Source organism: Euprymna scolopes, chromosome 2 (genome assembly GCF_053919585.1).
Source record: "Euprymna scolopes isolate OS-2025 chromosome 2, ASM5391958v1, whole genome shotgun sequence".
In the NCBI taxonomy this organism is placed as follows: Eukaryota; Metazoa; Mollusca; class Cephalopoda; order Sepiida; family Sepiolidae; genus Euprymna; species Euprymna scolopes.
In genome coordinates, this window is record NC_136483.1 from 102,601,229 (window position 1) to 102,628,359 (window position 27,131).

General features: G+C 34.2%; 1 protein-coding gene across 3 annotated transcripts in view; it reads left to right on the forward strand.

Annotated features, from left to right (window-relative positions):
• LOC145293591 (MTOR-associated protein MEAK7-like) overlaps positions 1-27,131 on the forward strand; it is a 76,569-nt gene that overhangs the window by 36,782 nt on the left and 12,656 nt on the right. For all 3 annotated transcript variants that reach the window (XM_080140035.1, XM_080140036.1, XM_080140034.1), the window contains exons 2-5: positions 2,841-3,155; positions 13,626-13,764; positions 20,831-20,988; positions 26,486-26,786. In XM_080140035.1, coding sequence (XP_079996161.1) covers positions 2,847-3,155; positions 13,626-13,764; positions 20,831-20,988; positions 26,486-26,786 — 907 coding nt within the window. In that variant the 5' untranslated portion in view covers positions 2,841-2,846. The remainder of the gene's footprint in view (positions 1-2,840; positions 3,156-13,625; positions 13,765-20,830; positions 20,989-26,485; positions 26,787-27,131) is intronic.

The following is a 27,131-nucleotide window of genomic DNA, read 5'->3' on the forward strand; positions in this document are numbered from 1 at the left end:
TGGGCCCAGGATGGATCCCTGAGGGACACCGGCATTAATACTGTGAGCTTCTGATTTTTGCCCATCAACTACTACTCTTATGAACCTATCAGAGAGAAATGATTTAATAATTGAGAAGACTTTTCCAGCTATACCATAGCTAGCGATCTTATGAAGTAAACCTTTATGCCATACCCTATCAAAGGCTTTAGATATGTCAAGAGCAATTGTCCTAGAAAGATTGCCACCGTCGAGAGATTTGCTAATCCTATGCGATATAACTGTAAGGACATCTGCTGTAGATCTAGCAGAACGGAAACCATATTGAGTGTCACTAAGAAGGTCATTTTTGTTGAGATGTTTGATTACTTCTGTATTTAACACAGATTCTAGCAACTTACTCATGACGCACAGGAGACTTATTGGCCTGTACTGAGAGGGGGATGAGCGATCACCTGAATTCTTAAATACAGGGCATACTGATGAGATTTTCCAGGGAGATGGGAAACTATTCTCCTTAAGACAACGTTTAAACAGTTTTGTAAGTATGGGCGCTAATTCAGGTTGAAGTTTTTTGAGTACTATAATTGGAATACCGTCAGGGCCAGTTGCTTTACTCGAATCAAGGTTTTTGATTAGCTTCGCAACATCACATACAGATATACGTATATCACATAGCGTGTTTTCTGATACAGGAGGAAATATTGGGGGTTGGCGGTCTTGGTCACAAAGGGTAGAATTAGCTGCAAAGTTCTTGACAAAGAGTTTGGCTTTGTCAGATGCTGACGAGATTACCTCAGGTCCATTGATAATAGTTGGGATGGAGTACACGCTTCTGTTCAGGATTCTGTTTGCTATTTGCCAAAACTGGTGGGAACCAAGCCGCTGCTCAGCTACTTTGGACTTAACAGATTGAGCATACAACACTCTTGCGTTCCTTATTACTTTCTTACAATGGTTGCTGGCAGTCCTGAAAACGGCTTTAGTTTCCATACATCTATTACGTTTGAAGCAGTGGAAAAAGTGATTTCTGTGCGCAATGGCAGCAGCACATTCTGGAGAGAACCATGGCTGGCTGTTAGGTTTTTGCTGAAACTTTTTAAACGTAAGTCATCTTTTTTATTTTTGGTGCCTGGAAAACTCATACCCGGAAAACTCGTACCCGGGAAACTCGTTCCTTTTTGCTAGGTAGGAAAACTAGTCCCTTATTGAATAAATATTGATTATTAAGTGAATAATAATAAATAAAAGGAAATTAATTAAATGAGAAAACATATATTAATATTATATGAAAATATAAGCAAATTTAATAGCAATACAAATTTTTAATAGACAAAGCCAAATAAATTTAATATTAAATTTTGTTTCCATGACGACACGCGGTGGATTTAATGAGCGCCGTCATACACTGCGTCTTCCAGCTTGAATTAAAGCAATAATTGATTTCTCATTCGCTAAAATTAAACCAAATAATAAATTAACAACAACAACAACAACAACAACAACAACAACGACGACGACGACGACGACAACAACAACAACAAAATAAATAAATAAATAAATAAATAAATAAAAATAAAAATAAATAAAAATAAGAATGAAAGCGACGATAAAAATAATGATAAGTAAGGGAACACAACGATTAAAATACCAAACTAATTTAAAAAAATAAGTTCTATTTCTGCTTGACTGCTCAACTAATTTCACTTTCGGTTCCATTTTTACGAGATTTCCCATTTTTAAAAAAAATTTCAGGACATTATTCGAGCTCTTTCTCTTTGAAAAAGAGATGAATTTCTCCAAATATTAAAGATTTCCACCATCTCGGTTATCTCAAACACTAAGTCCATGTTTACTGATTTGTATTTGTGATTGTTTTTTTTTTTAAATAAATGGCTATACGAAGATATGAAAAAAAAAAAAAAAAACACTACAAGACCTCCTTTCGTTTGTTCGTTTTTGTTCATACATCACATTACTTCAACACCCAGTTCCCTTCATTGCTATAGCCGTCTTATACACCTCCATATTTATTTATCAGCAATGCTTCAAGCAAACTACCTTTCCCTTTTACACACACACACACACACACACACACACACACACACACACACACACACACACACACACATGGCTGTCATGGCTCATGTGTGCAACGATGTTAAAAAGCATTTAAAGAATAAATTTAAAATTCAACAGCATTTCTTGCGGTTAACGGTAGCCGAATGGATTAGGTCCTTGCTAATGAAGCCAGAGATGGCTTCTGTCACCGGGTTCGAATCTATCGACTGGTGTTAATCGTGACATGACACCCTGCACTGATGATTCCCGAAAGGATGAAACACTAGTGTCACTAGGTATTTGATAATTATTAGAGTAAATAATTATATATATGTATATATATATTTATTATTTACAGAAATTTTATATAAGGCATCAGTACTGTCGGTTTCAAACCTGATAGTAAAGGGCCGTTTTAGATACCCATATCAAGCTCTCCTCATCTGATACTCATCTAATACGCTCTTGTTTTTGGAATTTTTCCTTATAATAGAGCACTCTGCTGGAATTCTTTTCCCAAAAAACTATAACTAAGTATATATATATATATATATATATATATATATATATATATATATATATATATATATATATATACGATATCACCGATCATCGGAAGTTTACTTATAGCTGTTATCATTCATAAAACGAAGCCAGAAGAAAAAGGAGTACTCACATAACCGTACATTTCATGTTTTAATTTATTTATTTATCTTTTGTATATAATATTTTTTATTAATTATTTCTTCACTAATGGCTAATTATCATGTCCGTTTCTCTTTTATTTTTTCTTATTACAGGAATATATGGAAACAGTTTTACCTGAATTCCACATAATCCAACGGATTTTCCAAATTTTAGTCGCAATCAGTAACAGAGCTGACCATTCATTTAACTCACAGAAGGCTCTTTGGACATTTGTGACCGGAATCTTCAGCAGCCCAACAGGTGCCAAAGGATCATCTCCAAAAGTTGAAGGAGTTACAATAGACGGATTCTCATCTTGGATTAGGTACTTTCTAAAAGGTGATATTGTTGCGAAAAGTCATCTTCTGATTGCATTAAGCTGTAAAAATCTTGGAGACAGAGCTGTCAGTGGACATAATCTGATGAAGGTTAGTAACTAGGTTTTTTTTTACATGAAAATTGATAATTTGTAGTTGTCTGCAATGACCCATGAGATAGCAGAAAAAATGTTCAATTGTATCAGCTTGACAAGAAAGTTCTTGCGGTTTTTAACTTTTAAATTTAGATGAATATATTTCGGCTTAAGCAGTAAATATTGATCAAAATAAGAACCATAAGAATTAACACACTTTTGCCAATGTAAAACAAGTTCATTTATGCAAGTAACGTAAAAATCTTGCATTCTGGTGGCGATGAAGTCACTGGAGGTGCTTTTGATATCGCTTAGGTTTTTGAAGCATTTCTCATGCAGAAAGTTATCAAGATGCTTGAAAAAGTGGTAGTCGGTAGGTGAGAGGTCTGGAGAGTATGGCGTATGAGGCAGAGTTTTGTAGCCCAATTATTTCAACTTCTGCAGGTTCAGTTTAGCAACATGTGGTCGGGCATTGCCATGGAGAAGAATTGCGCCCTTTCTGTTGACTAATATAGATGGAACAAGAGCATGCTACGGCCATGGATTAAATAAAGGGTTCCGTTTGAAATTCTGTGCGGATTCTGGAGTTTGATAGAAAGCTTCTCAAGTTCAACAAGATACACCTAATGGTTAGAGAAACTGAAACGTAGTGAAAATAACCTTAAGATTAGAATAGTATTGGCCCCTATTTTACTTCGTTAGGACGAGGGCACATGTGAAAGTCTATAAAGTTCTTTTAATGTTTAAGTGTGACATTGCTTTCTATAATCATGTGTCATGAAGCCAATATCTTCGTTGAGGATACCTTGTTACAGGAGACTGAATAGAAAGACTTTTGTTAGTGAATTCTCCTAGACTTTTCTGACGCATCCTTTATTCAACAGGTTTGTTGACAAATGGAGACTTTATTTATGGTATTTACATCCTTTACACCGCAGGAAGATGTAACACAAGGCTGGAAACCAGCACCCCAAATATGGAGCACTCTAATCCCTTAAAAATGCCTGAATAGCTTGGTGTGGGACGCCTTAGACAGCAATAGGCTAAAGAGGGAAAACAGCCTGAGAGGATGGGCTCCCTCAGACTACTCAGTACTATGTTTTTGAATTTTTTTTAAGGACCTGTGGCGTAATGAATAAAATACCTGGTAATTCAGTCATAATGGGTTATTTTCTGGAGGTTCAGTGTGGGCGATACTCAAAATACAATTTCAAATTATTTAAAACTTCTACCCGGTCATGGCTGACAACGAGAGCATACTATCCTTGTGGAGTAAATAAAGGGTTCCATTCAAAATTCCATGCAAATTCCTGAGTTTGACAAGATACACCTGAAGAAGGTTGAAGGTTACATTGACTCAAATGTTGTGCGAATAACATTCAAGATGAGAACAGTAGTCTGAATAATCCAAATAATACTCAGTACTAACACCACAACTAAATGGCACAGCCTCTGCTGGACTGTTTGTCAAAGACGGATCCTTGACTGGTGCGTCAACTAATAGTGGTTGCTACTTGACTTTACACAAATGAGGACTTAAAACATAAAATCGTATTTTAGGCGGCCTACTTTTATTGTTTGTATATATATATATATAGACGTTGTCTTAAGGAGAATTGCTTCCCATCACTCTGGAAAATCTCATCAGTATGCCCTGTATTTAAGAATTCAGGTGATCGCTCATTCCCCTCTCAGTACAGGCCAATAAGTCTCCTGTGCGTCATGAGTAAGTTGCTGGAATCTGTGTTAAATACAGAAGTAATCAACCATCTCAGCAAAAATAACCTTCTTAGTGACACACAACATGGTTTCCGTTCTACTAAATCTACAGCAGATGTGCTTATAGTTATATCTCATAGGATTAGCAAATCTCTCGATGGAGGCAACCTTTCTAGGGCAATTGCTCTTGACATATCTAAGGCCTTTGATAGGGTATGGCATAAAGGTTTACTTCACAATATCTCTAGCTATGGTATAGCTGGAAATGTCTTCTCAATTATTAAATCATTTCTTTCTGATAGGTTCATAAGAGTAGTAGTTGATGGGCAAAAATCAGAAGCTCACAGTATTAATGCTGGAGTCCCTCAGGGGTCCATCCTGGGTCCAACTCTTTTCCTGATCTACATTAATGATCTTCCAAATCACATCCTTACATCATTTGTAGACATTTATGCTGATGACACTACCATTTATGGTAGCACATCTAAGACAGTAAATGGCCAAGTTCTCTCCAATTCTCTCTCCTCTGATCTTGAGCACATGGTACAATGGGGAAAGGAGTGGCTGGTGGTTACTTTTAATGCATCTAAAACCAAGCTTCTCTTTTTACATCATCAACGTTCTGATCCACATCTGGCATCACTTGAAGTGAATGGCACTCGTCTTGAGGAGGCCTCAAGTTTTGACAAGCTTCTGGGCTTGACCTTTACTCCTGATCTTAAATGGAACACGTACATCAAATCTGTTGCTAAGGCCGCTGGAAAAATGGTCGGATCCTTCTATCGATCCAGTAGAGATCTCACTGCTGATGCAATTCTCTATCTATATAAGAGCCAGGTACGTCCAAGGATGGAATACTATTGCCACATCTGGGCAGGAGCTGCTAGAAAGGACTTATCCTGCCTTAATAGAGTTCAAAATAGACTTTGTAGCCTCGTAGGAGATGTCCTTTTCTCTTCCCTGCAACCTCTATCTTACAGAAGAGATGTTGCGAGTTTGTCTCTGCTGTATCGTTATTTTCATGGAAAGTGTTCGACTGAGCTCCAGTCTATGGTCCCCCCTTACCAAACTTTCACAAGAAACACTCGTCTAGCTGAAAACACTATCAATAATTCCTCCCACTCATTATCTGTGCCTAAACCTAAATGTAGATTCCATGAACAGAGCTTCTTTCTTAGAACTGCACGCCTGTGGAATTGTCTTCCGTTTTCCTGCTTTCCAGCTGACTACAATATGGTTGTCTTCAAGTCTAACGTAAACAAGTTCTTGATTAGGCGTTCCACTTGTTAACAAATTTACCGAATTTCCATTACTAACGATTACTATATTGTCCAATTTCTACTGTACACTCTTTAACCCTTATCCTCGAGTGGTCTCTTGGTCTTGATAAGTGGTGATGCTTATGTAAAAAAAAAAAAAAAAAATTAACTTTATCTGGTAACGTTTACAAATTCTTGCCTGGAAACAAAATGGCTGGCTGAGATCGAGTTTTATGTAAAAACGGAAACTGGATGAAACTGAAACGAAATACAAAACCAACACACTAATAATAATAATAATAATAATAATAATAATAATAATAAAAACTGAATGAAACTGAAGCATAATAAAAAATTAAAGCTTTACGTAATTATTTAACAAGCTATTTTATTCAAAAGATTTTTTATTTGTCTTTAATTGGAGCATAAAAATATTTCTAAAAATATATATATATATATAAAAAAAAAAAAATTCTTCGTTTCTTTTTCTCTCTTAATTTCCCCTCTCTGTCCTGCTCTAAGTAAATCTGTCGACCTAGTCCACAAATTCCAAAATTTCATCATGACAAGTTTCAAGAAAAAATACACGATTAAACCCGGTTCTCCAACTTCCAACGTAGACCCCTACTACCATGTCTCCTTCTCCAACATCAGGGGTCTTCGTTCTAACCTTCCAGAGGTTGAAACCCAATTACAGGAGACTAAACCAGACCTTTTGTTTTTAAGTGAAACTGGCATTGGACAGGCTATTTCCCTAGATGAGTTTGCAATTTCAGGATACTCTAACTTAACTTCTAAATCTGACCCCCAAGATCGCCATGGGCATGGAATATGTGCCTATATTAAAGATAGCTTTCCATGTGGGAGGGACATCTCCAGGGAAGATCCTAACTTACCCTATATGTGCTTCCGGGTTGCTTTAGCTCACACTACTGCATTTATATTTACTCTCTATCGCCCCCACAACAGCGGAGTTACTATCTTTCAAAGCATATCTGAGAAAATTGACCAAGTCCTTTCTACTTATCCTTCAGCTAACATTCACGTATGTGGAGACTTCAATGTTCACAACGTCGAATGGTTGACCCACTCAAACAAGACCGATGATGAGAGGAGGTTCTGTCATGATTTCTCCATTGCCTATGACCTCACTCAGATTGTTCAGGAACCTACCCGTGTGCCCGATAATGACGGCCAGTATGCGAGCCTACTAGACCTTTTTCTCACAACTTGCCCTGAACTATGTTCAGTTTCTGTTCTGTCGCCTCTTGGATCTTCCGACCACTCTGTTGTATCAATTAAGATAAAAATGAAATGTAATAAGTCCCCAGACGTACCTCTTCATCGTACAGTATATCGATACACTAAGGCTGACTGGGATAGCTTCCGTACATTTATATCTGATCTACCTCTGCATTCCATGTTTAAAAAGGATGTGTCCTCTATAGTATTAGACCTAACTGAATGGTTAATTGTAGGTATAGACCGTTTCATACCCTCGAAAAAGTTTCAGCAAAAACCTAACAGCCAGCCATGGTTCTCTCCAGAATGTGCTGCTGCCATTGCGCACAGAAATCACTTTTTCCACTGCTTCCAACGTAATAGATGTATGGAAACTAAAGCCGTTTTCAGGACTGCCAGCAACCATTGTAAGAAAGTAATAAGGAACGCAAGAGTGTTGTATGCTCAATCTGTTAAGTCCAAAGTAGCTGAGCAGCGGCTTGGTTCCCACCAGTTTTGGCAAATAGCAAACAGAATCCTGAACAGAAGCGTGTGCTCCATCCCAACTATTATCAATGGACCTGAGGTAATCTCGTCAGCATCAGACAAAGCCAAACTCTTTGTCAAGAACTTTGCAGCTAATTCTACCCTTTGCGACCAAGACCGCCAACCCCCAATATTTCCTCCTGTATCAGAAAACACGCTATGTGATATACGTATATCTGTACGTGATGTTGCGAAGCTAATCAAAAACCTTGATTCGAGTAAAGCAACTGGCCCTGATGGTATTCCAATTATAGTACTCAAAAAACTTCAAACTGAATTAGCGCCCATACTTACAAAACTGTTTAAACGTTGTCTTAAGGAGAATAGTTTCCCATCTCCCTGGAAAATCTCATCAGTATGCCCTGTATTTAAGAATTCAGGTGATCGCTCATCCCCCTCTCAGTACAGGCCAATAAGTCTCCTGTGCGTCATGAGTAAGTTGCTAGAATCTGTGTTAAATACAGAAGTAATCAAACATCTCAACAAAAATAACCTTCTTAGTGACACTCAATATGGTTTCCGTTCTGCTAGATCTACAGCAGATGTCCTTACAGTTATATCGCATAGGATTAGCAAATCTCTCGACGGTGGCAATCTTTCTAGGGCAATTGCTCTTGACATATCTAAAGCCTTTGATAGGGTATGGCATAAAGGTTTACTTCATAAGATCGCTAGCTATGGTATAGCTGGAAAAGTCTTCTCAATTATTAAATCATTTCTTTCTGATAGGTTCATAAGAGTAGTAGTTGAGGGGCAAAAATCAGAAGCTCACAGTATTAATGCCGGTGTCCCTCAGGGATCCATCCTGGGCCCAACTCTTTTCCTGATCTACATTAATGATCTTCCAAATCATATCCTTACATCATTTGTAGACATTTATGCTGACGACACTACCATTTATGGTACCACATCTAAGACAGTAAACGACCAAGTTCTCTCCAATTCTCTCTCCTCTGATCTTGAGCACGTAGTACAATGGGGAAAGAAGTGGCTGGTTACTTTTAATGCATCTAAAACCAAGCTTCTCTCTTTACATCATCAACATTCTAATCCACATTTGTCATCAATTGAAATGAATGGCTCTCGTCTTCAGGAGGCCTCAAGTTTTGACAAGCTTCTGGGCTTGACCATTACTCCTGATCTTAAATGGAACACGTATATCAAATCTGTTGCCAAGGCCGCTGGAAAAATGGTGGGATCTTTCTATCGATCCAGTAGAGATCTCACTGCTGATGCTATTCTCTACCTATATAAGAGCCAGGTACGTCCAAGGATGGAATACTGTTGCCACATCTGGGCAGGAGCTGCTAGAAAGGACTTGTCCTGCCTTGATAGAGTTCAAAATAGACTTCGTAGCCTCGTAGGAGATGTCCTTTTCTCCTCCTTGCAACCTCTATCTCACAGAAGAGATGTTGCGAGTTTGTCTCTGATGTATCGTTATTTTCATGGAAAGTGTTCAACTGAGCTTCAATCTATGGTCCCCCCTCGCCAAACTTTCACAAGAAACACTCGTCTAGCTGTAAACACTATCAATAATTCCTCCCACTCTTTATCTGTGCCTAAACCTAAACGTAGATTCCATGAACAAAGCTTCTTTCTTAGAACTGCACGCCTGTGGAATTGTCTTCCGTTTTCCTGCTTTCCGGCTGACTACAATATGGTTGTGTTCAAGTCTAAAGTAAATAAGTTCTTGATGAGCCGTTCCATATAAGTTATTAAATTTACCAAATTTTCATTACTAATGATTACTATATTGACCAATTTCTACTGTACACTCTTTAACCCTTATCCTTGAGTGGCCTCTGGGCCTTGATAATGTGGTGATGCCTATGTAAAAAAAAAAAAAAAAAAAAAAAATATGAGATAATTCTACATTTTCTATGAAATTTCTATAGTTACGTATATAGAAAACAGCGTTGTTAAGCCTGATATAGTGATACAGGACAAAAGAGAGAAAGCAGCAACCCTAATTGAAGTAAGTGTCCCTAACGATGCTGGCCTTAACAGAGCTGAACAGGAGAAGATAAAAAAATACCAAGACCTTATGCACGACATGAAAAGAAACTGGAATCTTATGAAGATCTCTATGATTCCAGTAATTATAGTTGCAACCGGACTCATGAAAAAGAATTTAAAAAACTACCTGTTGAATATACCCGGTGAACCAGGTGCAAGTGGAATATAAACAATTGCACAAAGGAACGACTAGAATCTTAAAAAGTCTTTCGGTTGGAGTGACTGAAATTGTTGGTGAATGTCTGGCATCCGGTTGGATGCCCCATCCCCATGAAAAACAAAATGATGAGAATATCATTCAGTTTCATTCAGTTCGTTTCAGTTTCATTCAGTTTCCGTTTTTACATAAAACTAGATCTGTCGGCTATTTTGTTTTCAGGCCAGTACCTGTAAACTTTAGCTTTTATCTTACCCAGACACTTGTTTCTTTATTCATTGTGGGTGTCCTGCTGGGCTCCACTAGGCCTGTGGGGATGATGTTCTTGTGATTTGGTTGACAATCTTTGCTCTGACATTTTTTATTTAGGATAGTATTTATTTAAATTGTTTTTATTTTCATGCATTCCTCCTCCTAATAGCACATGACAAATATTCATTTTTCAATACAACTCATACATTTTGAACTAATGCCTGAATTCCAAAAGCGCCTTTAGAATTACATTCCAATCTTAACCTATATTTTATCATCCCATGTTTATAACCTTAGCTCTCTCGTTATCATGCACGACATGAAAAGAAACTGGAATCTTATGAAGTTATTATGAGTTATTATTATTACTATTATGATTAATGTAATTATTGCTATGACTTTCTTTAACTCTCCCAAGGTTAATCTCATTACAATTTAATTTATCTTGTTTTTAAATATGAAATACTAACTGAAATACTTTACTAACTAAAATGTTGAAACAATGAATGAAAATTCTAAATCCTTTATTATTTGAAATGAAAACAAAATACAAACAATCGATGTTAATAAGGTCGAAAAAATACAGAAACATTAGTTGTGTAAACTGTTAGATACTGTAAGTAGGAGAACGAGTTGTCTGCCCTTCACATGACTGAGTAACAAGACCAACATCAGAGCTGGTAGAGTGTGAAATGACTTCGCTTCTGTTTACTTCTTTTCTCATAAATCTTTGTAGTGACAGTTGTCTTTTCTGATAGCCGGCGTCTGTTGGGACTGTTGGGGGTGGGTATATCCTTCTTTGCTAGGGTGCTTGGTTCACTGCTTAATTTTTCTGGAAACTTTAATAAAAGAGTGAACCATAACAGGTTTATTTGTTTCTTTGAGAGCATTTCTTCCCAAGTCAACAACCATATGCTATTTTAATCCAACATAGCAGACTGGAAGAATCAGATTACTACTACTGGAGGAGGAGGAGGAGGAGGAGGAGGAGGAGGAGGAGGAGGAGGATCATTATCATCATCATCATCATCATCATCATCATCATGATCATCAGGGATCCTGTTTGTAGTGCTATATTAAATTTAGTTGTCAGTGCTCAGATATTTGACAACTAAATAACTTAAATATAACTAAACAGAACTAAATAAATTGAAATAGAAGCCCAGAAAGTTGGTTTGTAAGTAGGCTGAGATAGTCCATTATGCTTTAGATGGCCAAGTTCATTCTCTGTAATCTGGTAAGTTATTCGTCCATGAGTGAATAATCTATTGCATATAAATATTGTTTCATTCAAACCAGAATTTTCCTATCAACTATTTGAAGCCCTTTATATTGGTAAGTGCCATTTTAATTCTACAATCGTGGCCATCATAGTCATTATCACACTTTTCATTAGATTAAAATCAAGTCATAGCATTGTTCCATTTTGGATTTGGCTATCCTTAGACTCTGCAAATAAAATATCAACACAGAGGAGTCATAGAAAGTCTGTTAAAAGAATTGTGAATCTATTAACGATTAGCAAGGTAAATCCAACGTTGCCCATGATTGAATGATGGTCAACGGATGTTTCACAGTTCCGTATTTTTATTGTTATCAAAATCAATGAAATAGACTATTTTTTTATCAAATCGATCGATTGCCTGCTCTAATTGGGGGCCCATCGCGATACACCTAGAGGAAGCTTCACATGTCTCTTGCAGTGACTAAGTTCACAATATATTGTAGTCTACATTGCACTGTAGAGAACCTACTGTTAATTTTATAAAATTATTTTTATATATAACTAGCGGGGGGGGGGTACCCGGCGTTGCCTGGGTGTTTGGAGGTGTGTGTGGTTTTGGGTAAATCAAAACTCCGGGGGAGGGGGGTAAAATAAAAAAAAAGTTTAGGTAGGTAAGTATGAGGATCGAACCTGAACCCTTGAGGCAAAGTTGAAAATTAAAGTGTGAAAAAAAACGTGCAACATTAACAATTGGGCCACCGCGACATACTCACAAAAACACGTTTGAATTTATTTAGCTATTTAGAATTGGCAGGTGCATGTTTTAATGACTTAATGAGGTCAACTTTGACTGCGGGGTAGTATTTCATTTACTGCAGGAACACATTTTTTTATTTTTATTTTCCCAAGATGTTGGGGGAGGGGGGAGGGACCAGCTCCCCATAAAAAGGGGATTGTCCAAATTGAATAGCAATTGCCTGATATAAGGAAAATATTTCCACATTGATCAAATCTGATTGCTTTCGGACATTTCCGGCGATCGCGACCGGAAAAATACCGCCAGAATTAGTGTCGCTTTCATTATACGAAAAAGCCTAATCCACATGTGGCGAGTGAAAAATGTTGAATATTTATCTTTTCGAAGTCGAGCAATTAAATAGATAGGCGACCTCCATTGTAGATATTATGATTTATATGTGATATAAAAAGTTTTAAGAAGTTTTGAGCCGACCGACCACTTCTCGGAAAAAAGCCTTTTGCAGACATACACAAAAAGTGAACATACATACATACATACATACATACATACATACATACATACATACATACACACATTTTCGCTTTTATATTTATAGATGGCTTGCATTAAAGTTTAAAATGCAAAAGTCAAGTATCATGCTTAAATTGTGCTTCAAAGAGAAATATTCATTTCAAATATGCCCTTGGCATTACTGGTTGTGTGGTGATAATGGGTTGAATTTAAGTTTAAAATGAAAAAAAATCAAGTATGACTGTGAAATTGTGCTTTAAACGGGAGCATTCATTTCGAACGCGCCACTGTCACATCAAAAAACCTACTGCTAATTTTATATGTTGGGCTTTTCGGCTTATTTGGTAATAAGACTTCTCAAATGCACTTGTGATGTTAGGCTGTGAAAGGTGTTTACTTTGGTCAAAATCGCCTGTTCCTTCTTTCATCAGATTATTTCGATTATCGATTACTGATACTTATCATAGACATTCCAACAAAAAAAACCTATCTAAGAACACTGCCAGGTACATAAAGTACCTTTGTGTGCAATTTCATAAAAATCGACTAAGATGATTTCAAGTCAATAGGGAACGAACTCACAGACACACACAGACAAAGTTTCTTTTATATAATAGTAGAGATTCCATGTTATCAACGATTCCATGGGGTGGCATTGAGGGGAGGGGCGGAGCAATATTATAATCCCATTCTCATTGCTTATGCACTCACACTGCACAGATATCTCATAGCACATATGCACATGCACACACATTGCAACATATACATGCACATTATAATGGTGTACCATATTTTGATGTATTATCTATTTGTATTGTTAGGTGTTTGAATTGTTCCTAAATTATTACTTGAAGTATATTTCCAAAACTGAAGAATGCCAAAGTTGGGAGAAGAATTTACCGAAAGAGTCTGATACGTCAAAATTGGCACATCTCTTCTTGAAGGACTTTTATAAAACAGGTGAGAGTCGAGAATTAGAAAGAAATTCTTTCCTTCTTTTCTTTGTGTTTACTTTGACTCAAAATTTTTCATAAATTTTTTATGTAAAATGTATTTCTTTATATATATATATATATATATATATATATATATATATATATATATATATAGTGGAGATGGTAATTAATAAAAACTGAAGAAAGTGCTCAATACTGTTGTAGAGCAAATATGCGTTTTATTTTTTACCGTTTTTTTTGCCGTCTGTAGCGTCCTCAGACTTTTACAGAAACCCTTCAGTGACCCTATATATATATATATATATATATATATATATATATATATATATATAGAGAGAGAGAGAGAGAGAGAGAAATACAGACAGACAGATTGACAGAGAGACAGAGAGAATAAGTTAAAAGGATAAAGAGTAAAATTAGATAGGAACGTTATTACATTATCAAGTCAATAAGGGTTTCTGTAAAAGTCTGAGGACGCTACAGACGGCCAAAAAAACGGCCGTGTAGCCGAAACAATAATGTAACTTAACAGAAAGATACGGTAATAAAAAATAAAACATGTGTGTGTGTGTGTGTGTGTATATATATATATATATATATATATATATATATATATATATATATATATATATATATATATATATATATATATATATATATATATATATATACACACACACACACACACACACAGCGTGTCCAAAAAGTCACTGTAGTGTTTTAAACTTGAATAGATTATTTATTTTTGATGATACCCTTCTGTAATTTTAACACAATCTGACTAAGACATTGGGAAGTATTTTAAAGCATAAATACAAAATTTAAACTATCTTTATTTCTGAAATATAATGTCTTTAAAATGTTCGCATATTTGTGCTCTTTATTCATGACAGATTGCAGAATTTCTGGATTGCGATTTAACTCCCTTATTTCGTTATTGATGTTTTCCTTCAATTCTTGCAGTGTTTGGGGGTTTGTTAAACATAGACTCTTTCTTTAAGATATCCCCACAAGAAAAAGTTGGGGCTAGTCAAGTCTGAGGAACGTGGTGACCATTTGACATTGCTCTTTGATAAGTTCTTTGAGTCAAAACAATTGACCCCTGATTTTGATAAAACAATTTCACAACTTGCGTACATTGCTCAATGCTATACTTTTCCATACTTTATTTTCAAAATATTACCTGTAAAATAGCTGAAATAAAGAAACAAATTATCATTAATAGTAAAATGAGCAAGATTTTCAACCCTTCAGCGACCCTATATATATATATATATATATATATATATAGAGAGAGAGAGAGAGAGAGAGAGAGAGAGAGAAAGACAGACAGACAGACAGACAGACAGATTGACAGAGAGACAGAGAGAATAAGTTAAAAGGATAAAGAGTAAAATTACATAGGAACTTTATTACATTATCAAATCAATAAGGGTTACAGGAAGAGAAATAAAAGAGAAATCGCTTTAGGCCATGGTATATCAAAGCTATCATCAAAAAGAGAAAAAGCCAGCAGTATACAATGATAATGGTGAAAATACAACACCGACTTTAAAAGCATTCACATTAAAAATGAAAAAAAAAATTGGGGAGGGGAATAATATGATGGAGACAAAAGAGAGAAGAGCACGAAAGAAACGATATAAATAAAAGAAAAAATAGAAAATTTTTTTTTTCGTTTTTAAAATTTAAAAGAAAAAATTAAGATAATAAAAAACAATTTAATTTTAAAGCAAATTTTTTCTTCAAAACAATTTCAAAAATTTTAAAACAGTTAAAAAATATTTAAAAATTTTTAAATCTTAAAAAAATCTTTTAAAAAAACTGCGAAAAATATTATATATTATGAAATAGAAATAAAATCGAACAAATTCAGTACAGAAATTATAAGAGAAAGCAAAAAAAAAAAAAAAAAAAAAGAGAGAGAAGATAAGAAAGTTAACATGTAAACCAACTTAAATTAAACGGGAGAAAGGAAATTGTAGTACACCTATTTCCCGTTGGATTATCCTCCAAGAATTTTTCCTGAATGAATCTCATAAGGAAAAAAATCTTTTGAATCACGAAAATATAATACTTGACGGAATATAAATTGACTTTTCAATCTAGTGAAAGGATGATCTCTTCTTTTTCCTACCGTCCCTTCCTCACAGAAGAGATGTTGCTATTCTTTCTCTACTGTATCAATATGCTCGTGGTAGGTGCTCGACTGAGCTCCAACTTCCGGATCGCCTCCCTTTTAAACCTTCACAACAAGAACTCGTTTACTTACAACCACAAAAATGAACTCCTTCTGCCTCTGTCTGTCTGTCTCTGCCTACCTATCTGTCTGTCTGTCTGTCTGTCTGTCTGTCCGTCTGTCTCTCTCTCTCTCTCTCTCTCTCTCTCTCTCTCTATATATATATATATATATATATATATATATATATATATATATATATATATATCTGTTTCTCTCTGTATCTAAAATCAAATGTAACTTCCAAAAAAAAAAAAGTTGCTTTCTTAAAACTTCCCATTTGTGGAACAAAATATCATGGAGTTGCTTCCTAACTGACTAGAACGGATTCAAGTCCAATGTGAACAAATACTTGCTTAGCCATTCTCTGAAATAATCAAATTCTTCCTATTTCAATACACATCAATTCCAATCCTCTCATGTTGATGTTTATCATCCAAGTAGTAATCTTTTAACCCTTATCCTCAAGTGGCTCCTTGACCTTGATAAGCGGTGACCCGATTAGTAATTAAAAAAAAAACAACACTTTTATTCAGAACTTTTGTTAGCTATTAGCTGTCAGATAACTATTTCACCTTTTCACAATTTTTTCACTTGACAAATATGGACGCATTCATTTATTCTCATTATTTCAATTCATGTTATGGCTTGCCCTTTATCATTGCTGCCATTTTATTCATTTAAATATTCTTCACAAAATAACAATGCAGGAACACATGATTAGGCAAAAATCTGACAGGAGTTGTAGTAGCTTATTTATCTTAATTACAGAAGAGCATATAACAATAAAGTGAATTGTCTCCCTTGGGCTGCTTGTTGCATATGCTTAGATTATAGAGTGGCTCAATAAAAATGCCATCCATGGAACTGCTAATAAAATTCACAACCCTTTCTGCAATCCAAACATATTCGATACAAATAAACTTCATTCTGTGCGTGACTTGTCCACCAAGTTTCAGTCATGAATATTCAACAGTCTTTGTTTTTATCGTTGTTCAGTGATTTGATTCAAAGGCACATCATTGCGTTGCAAGCTCATAGGAATATAACATGTAAACACAGCATACTAGGCTGAAGCAAAAGTCAAAAGAAAGAAATAAAAAAGACAAAGAGATAAACTTATGTTTTCAATCGGTGCTAAGATCAGTGGCGTAGCTAGAGGCTTGCGGGTGGAGGGACGGTCCGCCCCGGGGGGGACAGCAAAAGACAGGTGACACAATGTCACGCCAGCAAAATTTTTCAGCCAGGCTAAGGTGCGAAAATCGTCTGAAAATAGGATTTATTTATCATATATTATGTGAGGTTTTTAAGGTTTCAATCTTTTCTAAAATATTTTACATTTTTTTCAAATTAGTAACTGAAGAATATTTTTGCCGATGTTTATTGAAAACTCTAAACCCTGTATTTATTGTAGTTTTTAATAGTACATTTGAAATCATTTGATGACACGCATTTCATTCTCTCTTAACTGTGAAAAATAATTGAAAACAGGATTAACTGTTTATATATATATATATATATATATATATATATATATATATATATATATATATATATATATATATATATATATATATATATATATATATAAAGTGTCATATCTGAGGGGGCGGTTTTTGGATAACAGGAGAGGAGGGGTGACACAATGTCAGTGGAGTGACATTTAAGCAGACCGGCTCTGGTGACGTTTGCTCTAGTTACACCACTGGCTAAGATAAAAACTGCCTTTGTTCTCCACTGGGTGCTCTGTTTATTTCTGGTATTTCAAATTTGCATGTCGCTAGTCTCTCAACTTCCGATATGCAATGGAGGCAAATAATGGCACCACTAAATCTTGCTTTTCTTTAATTAAATTTCAACGTATTGAGTCCACATATGCGCGTATGTGTGCGTGATGAAAATAAATGAGGAGGTGCAGTCGATTTTGCTTACTTACTTGCTATAGTTTTTATTCGTGTAGTAGACAAAAAATATAAGTCCTTGAACAGTTTATAGGTTTGTTGTCCTATCCTATTGAAATCATTGTTCATCCCTCACAACATCTTTTCGTCTGCTCCAAACTTATTAGCAACTACCAGGTGGCGCTGAGTATCGCTCAAGGTTGACTGTAAATTCTCGTCTTCAAACTTGTAAAAACCAATGATTCCACAATTTGATATCACAACTCACGCACTGTGCTCAAGGAAGAGATTCAAATTCGGTTTAACATCCATTTTATGAACTGGCATGTGTTGGATGGCTTTTAGAAATTGACCTCCTAACTTATTTCTGGTCAGGTTTCTTTGGTTATCATTTCCTTAACTGAAGCAAGGTTTTTGGAATAAGGACCGTGCTGTCGTCGGCATTTTTCGGGCAGTTTATATAAAACACCTGAAGCTGCTAAACGAAAATTTCATGATTTTTTTTTTTTTTTTTCACGCTGCCCGATTTTTTCAACAGAACAAAATTATTTCTATTACTACGAAGATAATTAAAGAAAAAATTAATTGAAAAAAAATGAAAACAATACTCTTTTTAGTTATTATAAAGAAAATGTAATGAATAATTATTAGACAATTTTTATGAAACTTTAAGAAAATAAAAATTCAAATCAAGAAAAAAAAAAAAAACAGTCATTGTAAGGTAAGTTACACGAATATATATTTATTTTTTGAGTAACAAACAACTGATAGAAGTTTTTCATTTTTATGATTTTTTGTTTAAATCAAGTTAAATATTTTAGCAAATAAATGTTTTCTTAAAGGATGTTTGCTACTGCGATTTCATTGGCTCAGGGTTTCGCCACTTTTCGGTCATTAACGTCAGCTGCCAAGAAAATTCCGTCAATAGCGCTGTCTTTATTCTGCATAAATACCAAATTTTGAAAGTGGAGTGTTTTAAATTGAGATACCATCTCTTGGTGATTGTTCATCAAGGTTCACCTGCCCTTAAAACTTATCTCCAAACTAGTACAGACCAATGATCCAATGTTTTGATATTGAAACCCATGCACTGCACTTGATGGGGTACTGTGGCCTTTTCAAACAATCTTCTGGTAGGATTGCAACTTCCCACACTTCAAATGACTCGTCGGAATGACTGTGGGAGAAAATTTGGTGATCGTCTCATCAGTAGAAAATATGATCTTAAATGAGCTTCACATATTTGTTTTGGATCATGAAGGTCAGAATCATGTTTTCAGAAAACTCAGAATAGTTGATGATATTATAATAGAAGCATCTCTCTCTCTCTCCCTCTCTCTCTCTCTCTCTTTCTCTCTCTCTCTCTCTTTCTGCACTCTCTTCCCCTCCCTTTCTTCTCTTTTTTCTCATGTTTCATCTTTCTCAATAAATGGAATTACCATGAACAGAGTTTCTTACCAAAAATTTCCCGTTTGTGGAACACATTATCTCGGGACTGATTCCCCGCAGACTACAATATGGTTGTTTTCAAGTTCAATGTCAAAAAATACTCATAAAACCGACTTCTTAAGTAATCGTACGTTGGATTTAATAAGGACTATCTTGTGATCTTCAGAAAGCCCCGTGCTTCTTTGTTATAAGAGCCGAACTTGAGAATCGAAACATTTAATTTCAACTAAAACTAAAAAGGTATCTACTTAATTGTCATGTCACAGTAATGAACATATCCAAAAATTATGAAAAAAATTGAGTTTTACTAAAAAAAAAAATAAACCAAGGAGTTCAAATCGTAAAAGGAAGGTAATTATTTTCTGAAATCTTAGGCCAGTTTAGCAAAACTCAATTTTTGCTAATTGTCTTCAAAAACTATTTTCATTAATAATCAATTTTCTACCTTATCGTTTTTTTTTGTAATTTTTGGATATGTCCGTTACTGTGACACAAAAATTAAGTAGATACCATTAGCTTTTCTTGAAATTCAATATTTCGATTTTAAAATTTCGCTCTGATAATGAAGAAGCACAGAAATCCCTTAATATCCTTCAATCTTATCTATTTGAAAAAAAAAAAAAATCTGTCAATAAAAGGAATAATTTATGTAAATGAAGAAACATTGTACATGTATGTCTTGAGCAAGAAACACCTGAATGTTGGATATTTCATACCAAAATCAGGTTGATAGATCCTTTGGCACGCTGTGGCTTGTGTGGCCATGTTCTCTGCTGGTTTAAGATATGACCCTTTGCAGCTCTAGGAGGTTTACCTTTCCAGTCTTTATCTTCCTGCTCTTTGATGCTGGCACTGTTCAAGCAATTTTTGTATAGCCAAAGTACTCCTCTTCTTCCAAGGCGTTTGCTTTACAAATCCCATTTTTCTGACCTTGTGTCTCATCTTTTGTCATGGGAGGGAGATAAATAACACAACTGAATATTGAAGTTTTCTCTAAAAAAAAAAATGGCATCCTTAAGAAATCATAAGACAATCTCCATGTTCTGGGACCATTGTAAATTAGTGCAAAGTTGTTATTTTCTTGATCAAGGTTGACCGGAATAAATAATATCAAAATTTTTTTAAAAAATTTGTTGACCCTACACCGGCATAGATTTCGTCAGGGAGTCTGTTTTCCAACCACTAATGGAAGGGAAGTAACTCTGATTTATTTTTCAAGGATTTGATTTCCTTACCGCGACTCATTCTTCAACTTGTCTGTGTGTATGCTGAAAGAGAGGAATTAGATGGGCAGAGAAAGAAAGATGGGGAAAGGGAGGAGGACAACGGGAGACGGGGGAAAAAGGGTTTTAATAAAAAATATATTACACTTTTACCCTGGGCAATGGCGGATAGCTCTGCTAGTTGTAAATAAATGCACCTTTGATTTATTTTATTTTATATATATATTATTTTTCTATGTTTTTTTTTTCTTTTTGAAGTGCAAAAGACATGTCATGGAGCAGAAGGGAAAAAAGAGGATATTCCTTTAACTAAACAAATGTTCACCGCAGCTGATATGGAAACCTGGCTCCCGCAAAGTCCGCTGCTTCTCCACATTTACCACTTTGTTGCCAGTACCTGCTTTCCTATTCAAAATGTAAGATCATCATCATCATCATCATCATCATCATCATCATCATCATCATCATCATCATCATCGTAATGTTTTCATTACTTAAATGCTTTTATACATGTACAGGAAAGGAAACTAAAATGATCGTTTGGATTTTTAGTTTTAAGTTTATTTTGGTGAGAAATGGCTCACACATGAGAGAAAGAGAGAGAGAGAGAGAGAGAGAGAGAGAGAGAGAGAGAGAGAGAGTGTATTAATCTCTGTATTTGAGAGTTTACCGTAATATTTCAACCATTTTCATTACATTTATCTGCTGTATCTTCTCAGCCTTCCCATGATTCCAATTTCTCCCATTCTTTTTTCGAAGTTTTTCGGAATTGCTCCTAGTACTCTTACTATTATTGGTGTTATCTTAACTTTCTTCATGTTCCATATTCCTTTCATCTCTCTGGCCAATTTAGCGCATTTGCTTTGCTTCTCTGTCTTATTGATATTCACCCTGAGGGCTGTTGGGATGGCAAAGTCTACGATCTGGTAAGTTTTTTCTTTTTGTTAATTATTATTACATCCGGTCTCCTTGCTTGGATGGTTATATCCGTTTGTACTTCCATATCCAATAGCATTTTATGATTTCCATTTTTAACCACTGTTACCGGTTTGTGTTTGTACCATTTGTCTGAGTATTCAAGATGTAATTGTTTGCATAGTTCCCAGCGTACTGCTTTCCCCATCTGGTCATGTCTATTCTAATAATCTTTTTGGGCTAGTTTGCTGAATTCTCTTATGATGTGGTTTATTGTTTTGTCTCTTTGTCAACAGAGTCTGTCTTTGCTGTTTTATTGTGTTTAGTCTATCTTAACTTTGATGTAGTTGGTTCTAATTGCGTTCTCTTGTGTGACTGGTAGTAGTGATTCAGTTTCTTTCCATAGTCATGTACAGGTGTTTTCGTGAGTCTCAGCTTTTTTAATTCTTATGAAGCATCTGTGTAGGTGTTTTTGTTCCAATTTTCTGTTCTCGTCTCATCACTTGCCTCTCTATTCTGTGTCTTGCTCATTTTTACGGTTCTCTTGGTACGGTGATTAGTCTTTCTATGTTCTTGGTTATGTATTTTTCTGATTTTTTTTTTCTGTCATTCATTTTTTTTTTTTTTTTTTACATAGGCATCACCACTTATCAAGGCCAAGAGGCCACTCAAGGATAAGGGTTAAAGAGTGTACAGTAGACATTGGACAATATAGTAATCATTAGTAATGAAAATTTGGTAAATTTGATAACTTATATAGAATGGCTCATCAAGAACTTATTTACTTTAGACTTGAACACAACCATATTGTAGTCAGCCGGAAAGCAGGAAAACTGAAGACAATTCCACAGGCGTGCAGTTCTAAGAAAGAAGCTTTGTTCATGGAATCTACGTTTAGGTTTAGGCACAGATAAAGAGTGGGGGAAATTATTGATAGTGTGTACAGCTAGACGAGTGTTTCTTGTGAAAGTTTGGTGAGGGGGGACCATAGATTGAAGCTCAGTTGAACACCTTCCATGAAAATAACGATACATCAGAGACAAACTCGCAACATCTCTTCTGTGAGATAGAGGTTGCAAGGAAGAGAAAAGGACATCTCCTACGTGGCTACGAAGTCTATTTTGAACTCTATCAAGGCAGGACATCCATACAGTCTTCTTATCCTCCATCTTTCCTTTTCATCAGTCAACATCATCCTTTGAGGATAGTGTATTGTGCATGGTCATAAGTTTCCGGGTTTTCTTTGGTCCAGCCTATAAACGGTCCAGAGTATCTTATTAGTGATTCTGTCAATGTCCTGATACCTTTTATTAGGTTTCTACTATATAATTTAGTTTCTTGTTCATCTTAGATATTCTTTTCCAATTTTCTCTTTCATTTATCTTGATTCTAAAACCCCCAAATATTTGTAGGTGCCATGTTATTATTATTTACTCACTAGAAGTAGTCACACAGGCCCTTGTCAAAGATTTCTCTTTGAGAAAAATTACAAAAGAATTCATGTCAGAAACTATTTTTTTGTTATAAACTATTTTTAAAAATTCCTTTTCAGAAAGAGGATGCTCAGTACATTTTGTCTCTCAAAGCGAAACAAGCACTGTTCGGTGGCTAATAATGTTAATATAAACATTAAGATTTCATTTACTTATGACCTATTGCTGATTTCCTAATGGTCAGAAGCACCGTCTGTCCCCCCAAAATAGTAAAATCTAATCATGGCTTGAAGCGATTGTTTGTCAAAATCTGTGATACACTCCAAAATAGTATCCTGCAACCATTATTATTCACTGACAAAGACTGGTGGTGTTCCCTGGAGTCTGAGTGACAACAAGTCTCTCCAGATTTCCAGTAATCTTCATTTCTTTTGACAACCTTTGTAAATAAATTTGCGCCATTGCAACAGTCACTTGCTGCTGATTTCTTGCTGACAATGACCATTGGTCTTCACTGGAATTTGCATGAGAATAAGCCTCCCCAACGTCTGTCCCAGTCCCCTCTGCACTAATCCAGTGGAGGTCTGGTAAGTGCTTTCACTCCTCGGTTATTATTATTATTATTATATATATATTTATAGGATAGCATGTGTGTTATTTATTTTGTGTGTCATGCATACATCCAAGTGACTGTTGTTTAATTGTTATGAACTTCCATTTCTTGTAATAAATAATTACACCAAGAATTCTTCATAAGTTTTGGTTTCGGTTTCAACTATAACTGATGGCACTTAAGTCATCTATCTTTTTTTTATAAATAATTTTACCAAGAATTCTGCATAAGTTTTGGTTTCGGTTTCGATTATAGCTGAAGCAACTATATATATGGTGAAGTTATATATATATAAACATATATTTTTTTATAAGTTTTGGTTTTAGTTTCGATTCAAGCTGATGCACCCAAGTCATATGGATATATTTTTTTTATTTTTGAAATCGCAACTTTATGATATATAAAAATGGATAGAACATTAACTCTATAATTATATATACGGAATTTGCAAGAATTAAAATATCACATTTAAGTGTACTTTACAACCGGGCTATGCTCTAGGATAGCGATACTAAATAGTTTTAAAACTAACAAAAGCAATAGAAAATAAACAAAAACAAATAAATAAATTAAATAAACATGAATATACATAAACGATCACACACACACACACACACACACATATATATATATATATATATATATATATATATATATATATGTATATGTGCATATATGTATGTACACATATATATATTTATATATAAACTAACAAAAAAAAAAAAAAACTAACTTAGTTTTAAAACAGATCCTTTGTCCGGTAAAGTGTATGCCCATTGGCTGATAGGAAGGGCGCGGTGGATACTAGAAAGCTGATTGGCTAACTAAAATCTCAATAGAAGAGGAGCATATAAAAACGATAAACAACCACAGAATTCTCACATAAGCCTGAGGAGTACTAGAGTGGATGAAACGCGGAATATTCAATGTAGCTTAATCGCCATATATATTTTATAAATTACTATATATATATATATATATATATATATATATATATATAGTTATTTAGTAAGTTATAAAATATATATGGCGATTAAGCTACACTGAATATTCCGCGTTTCATCTACTCTAGGATTCTTCAGGCATAAGTTACTAACTAGCTCTACCTATGTATTAAACACTGTTGAAGTAAATACTTAAAGTTTACGCATAAATTTATACTTTCGTATATTAATTTATGTGAGTAAATGAAGTAGTTATATAGTCATTTATATATTTTACATTTTTATTCCATTTATTTTTTCATTTATTTTATTATTATTATTTATTTAAAATTATAATTTGCTTTAAAAAACTAACGTAATTACGTGTTTACTTTTTTAATATCCCATTTTGCTGTTTCGGATTATTTTACGAAAGTAAGTAAAGCTTCATTATTTTTCAAAACTGTTTTGTTTCTTTGTTTTTCGATATTTCGTCAATATTATTTAGTAAGAGTGTTTAGCAGAAAATCCAACAGACGACTACCCGAAAAAATAAATATACAAGAAATAAATGTTACCGTAGTCAATAAAAGTTAAGTTCATGTTTTTTTTTTGTTTGGAAATAGTTTTTAATGCTCTTTACTTGAAATAATTTCAGCGAACCGAAATTAAAACGAAATTTGAGGCGATAACTACTTAAATGAATTTTTATATAAACTACACATGCCATAATCGAATATTCCTCAAGCACAAAATAACGGAAAACATTAAAATATGTTTATAAATATTCCTTACGTTGACGGAACTCTCTTAAATTGTTAACACAGAATGCTCAGGTGCCCCGCCTTCAAATTGAGAATGGGGCTCTCTATTTCAAAGTCGCTGCCATTTTGATTTTTTTAAAACCGGTTCGTGAATTAAAAAAAAAATTTTTTTTAAACTACTTAAAAATACAAACCAATGAACTTTTCTAATATAAAAGTAAATTTATTGACTATGGTAACATTTATTTCGTGTACATTTATATTATTATATATATAACATTTTCTCTTTGTAAGGAAACATCATTTTTTTGGTCACTCTTGGCTACGAATGGAAACAAAGTTGATATAAAAAAGTATATTTTCATGAAAATTATCTTTACTTTCATCATATTTTGCTTAGGGTAAAATTTTTGAGGATCAAAACCTATCTCTTTACAACCTTCTCCTTTTCATAACCTATCATACTTTCATCAATCACAGTCCATTTTCTGTAGGCTGTTTTTGAACCCAGTCAACGACGGGTACTTCTGCTAGTATATATATATATATATATATATATATATATATATATATATATATATATATATATATATATATAAGATGAGATGTCTTGCAGTTTCAGTTTTCAGTTTCCTTAGTTTCATTTCTATTGCTCTTTATCAGTTAAAAATCATTAAAACCATTTCCCCTTCAAAAATTAAAAAAAGAATATGGCTGTCTGTTTACGGTTTCAAATTTTATTTTATAATTAAAAAAAAAATTCATGATAAGAGGAAACTAAGTTGTTTTTTTTTATTATAGTTTCTTTTTAAAATTAAAAAAATGTGCAAGTGAATTGACATCTGTTCCTTTATAATTTATATTAAAAATTATTCAGAAAAACAAAACAAAACTATGTTTGTGTGTTAAATTTTCATTGAAAAAATTTTAATTTTTAAGATCAATTCTTTTTAACTTTAAAAGGTTAAAAAGAATTTGCTAAAAAATTGTTTTAAATTCATTGTTATTTTTTTTATTTTATTTTTTATTCATTTTATTTACAATGTGTTTTAAAAATTTTTAAATACCGTGGAATTTCCACGAATTCTACTAGTTATTATTATTATTATTATTATTATTATTATTATTATTATTACAACAAAAACAACAACAACTACTACTACTACTACTACTACTATTTAAACATTTGAAAGTATGAAAGAAATTAATATATGAATTATTAATTATATTTAAGCTTTCTTTTTTTTGATAAATTTAATTTTCAGAAAGAGGATGTTCAGTACATTTTGTCGCTTATTCCACACGTTCACATGTCGTGCAAATATCGTCAGTCAGAACTGCTTAATTTGTCTTCCATCCTGATGATCAACAGCGTCATTCCCCGCCGATTACAAATGTCAACCTGGAGTCCAATATTCTGCAGCAGTGTCGATGGTTTCAGCTTTCAAAGACTCGTTCTTCTTGTGGAGAACAAAGGCCCAACTGTCGTCATCATCAAAGATTCAGAGAAACACACTTTTGGAGGATTTGCCTCCCACCCTTGGAATGCATCACCGGATTTCATTGGTAAAAAAAAGTTTACAAGAATTTGATTTGATAAAGACTCGTTTGAATAATTTCCCGAATGCTTGAATATAAGATATTAAACGGTTTTTACATAGAACTGGATTCGAGTATAACTTTATATAACTCTCGCATTTTACTTATATATATATATATATATATATATAAATTTCCCACAAACCTCTGACCTTGATGAAGAAGAGACTAAAACTTGCTGCTATGGTTTCAAATAATCTGAAATAGTAGCAGGGGGAGACTTGATTCCAAATATTTCTCATATGTTATATCTCCCTCTTCTGGAAATAAGGTACGATTATGAATATATCCAGTACCAAATAAGCCTTATAC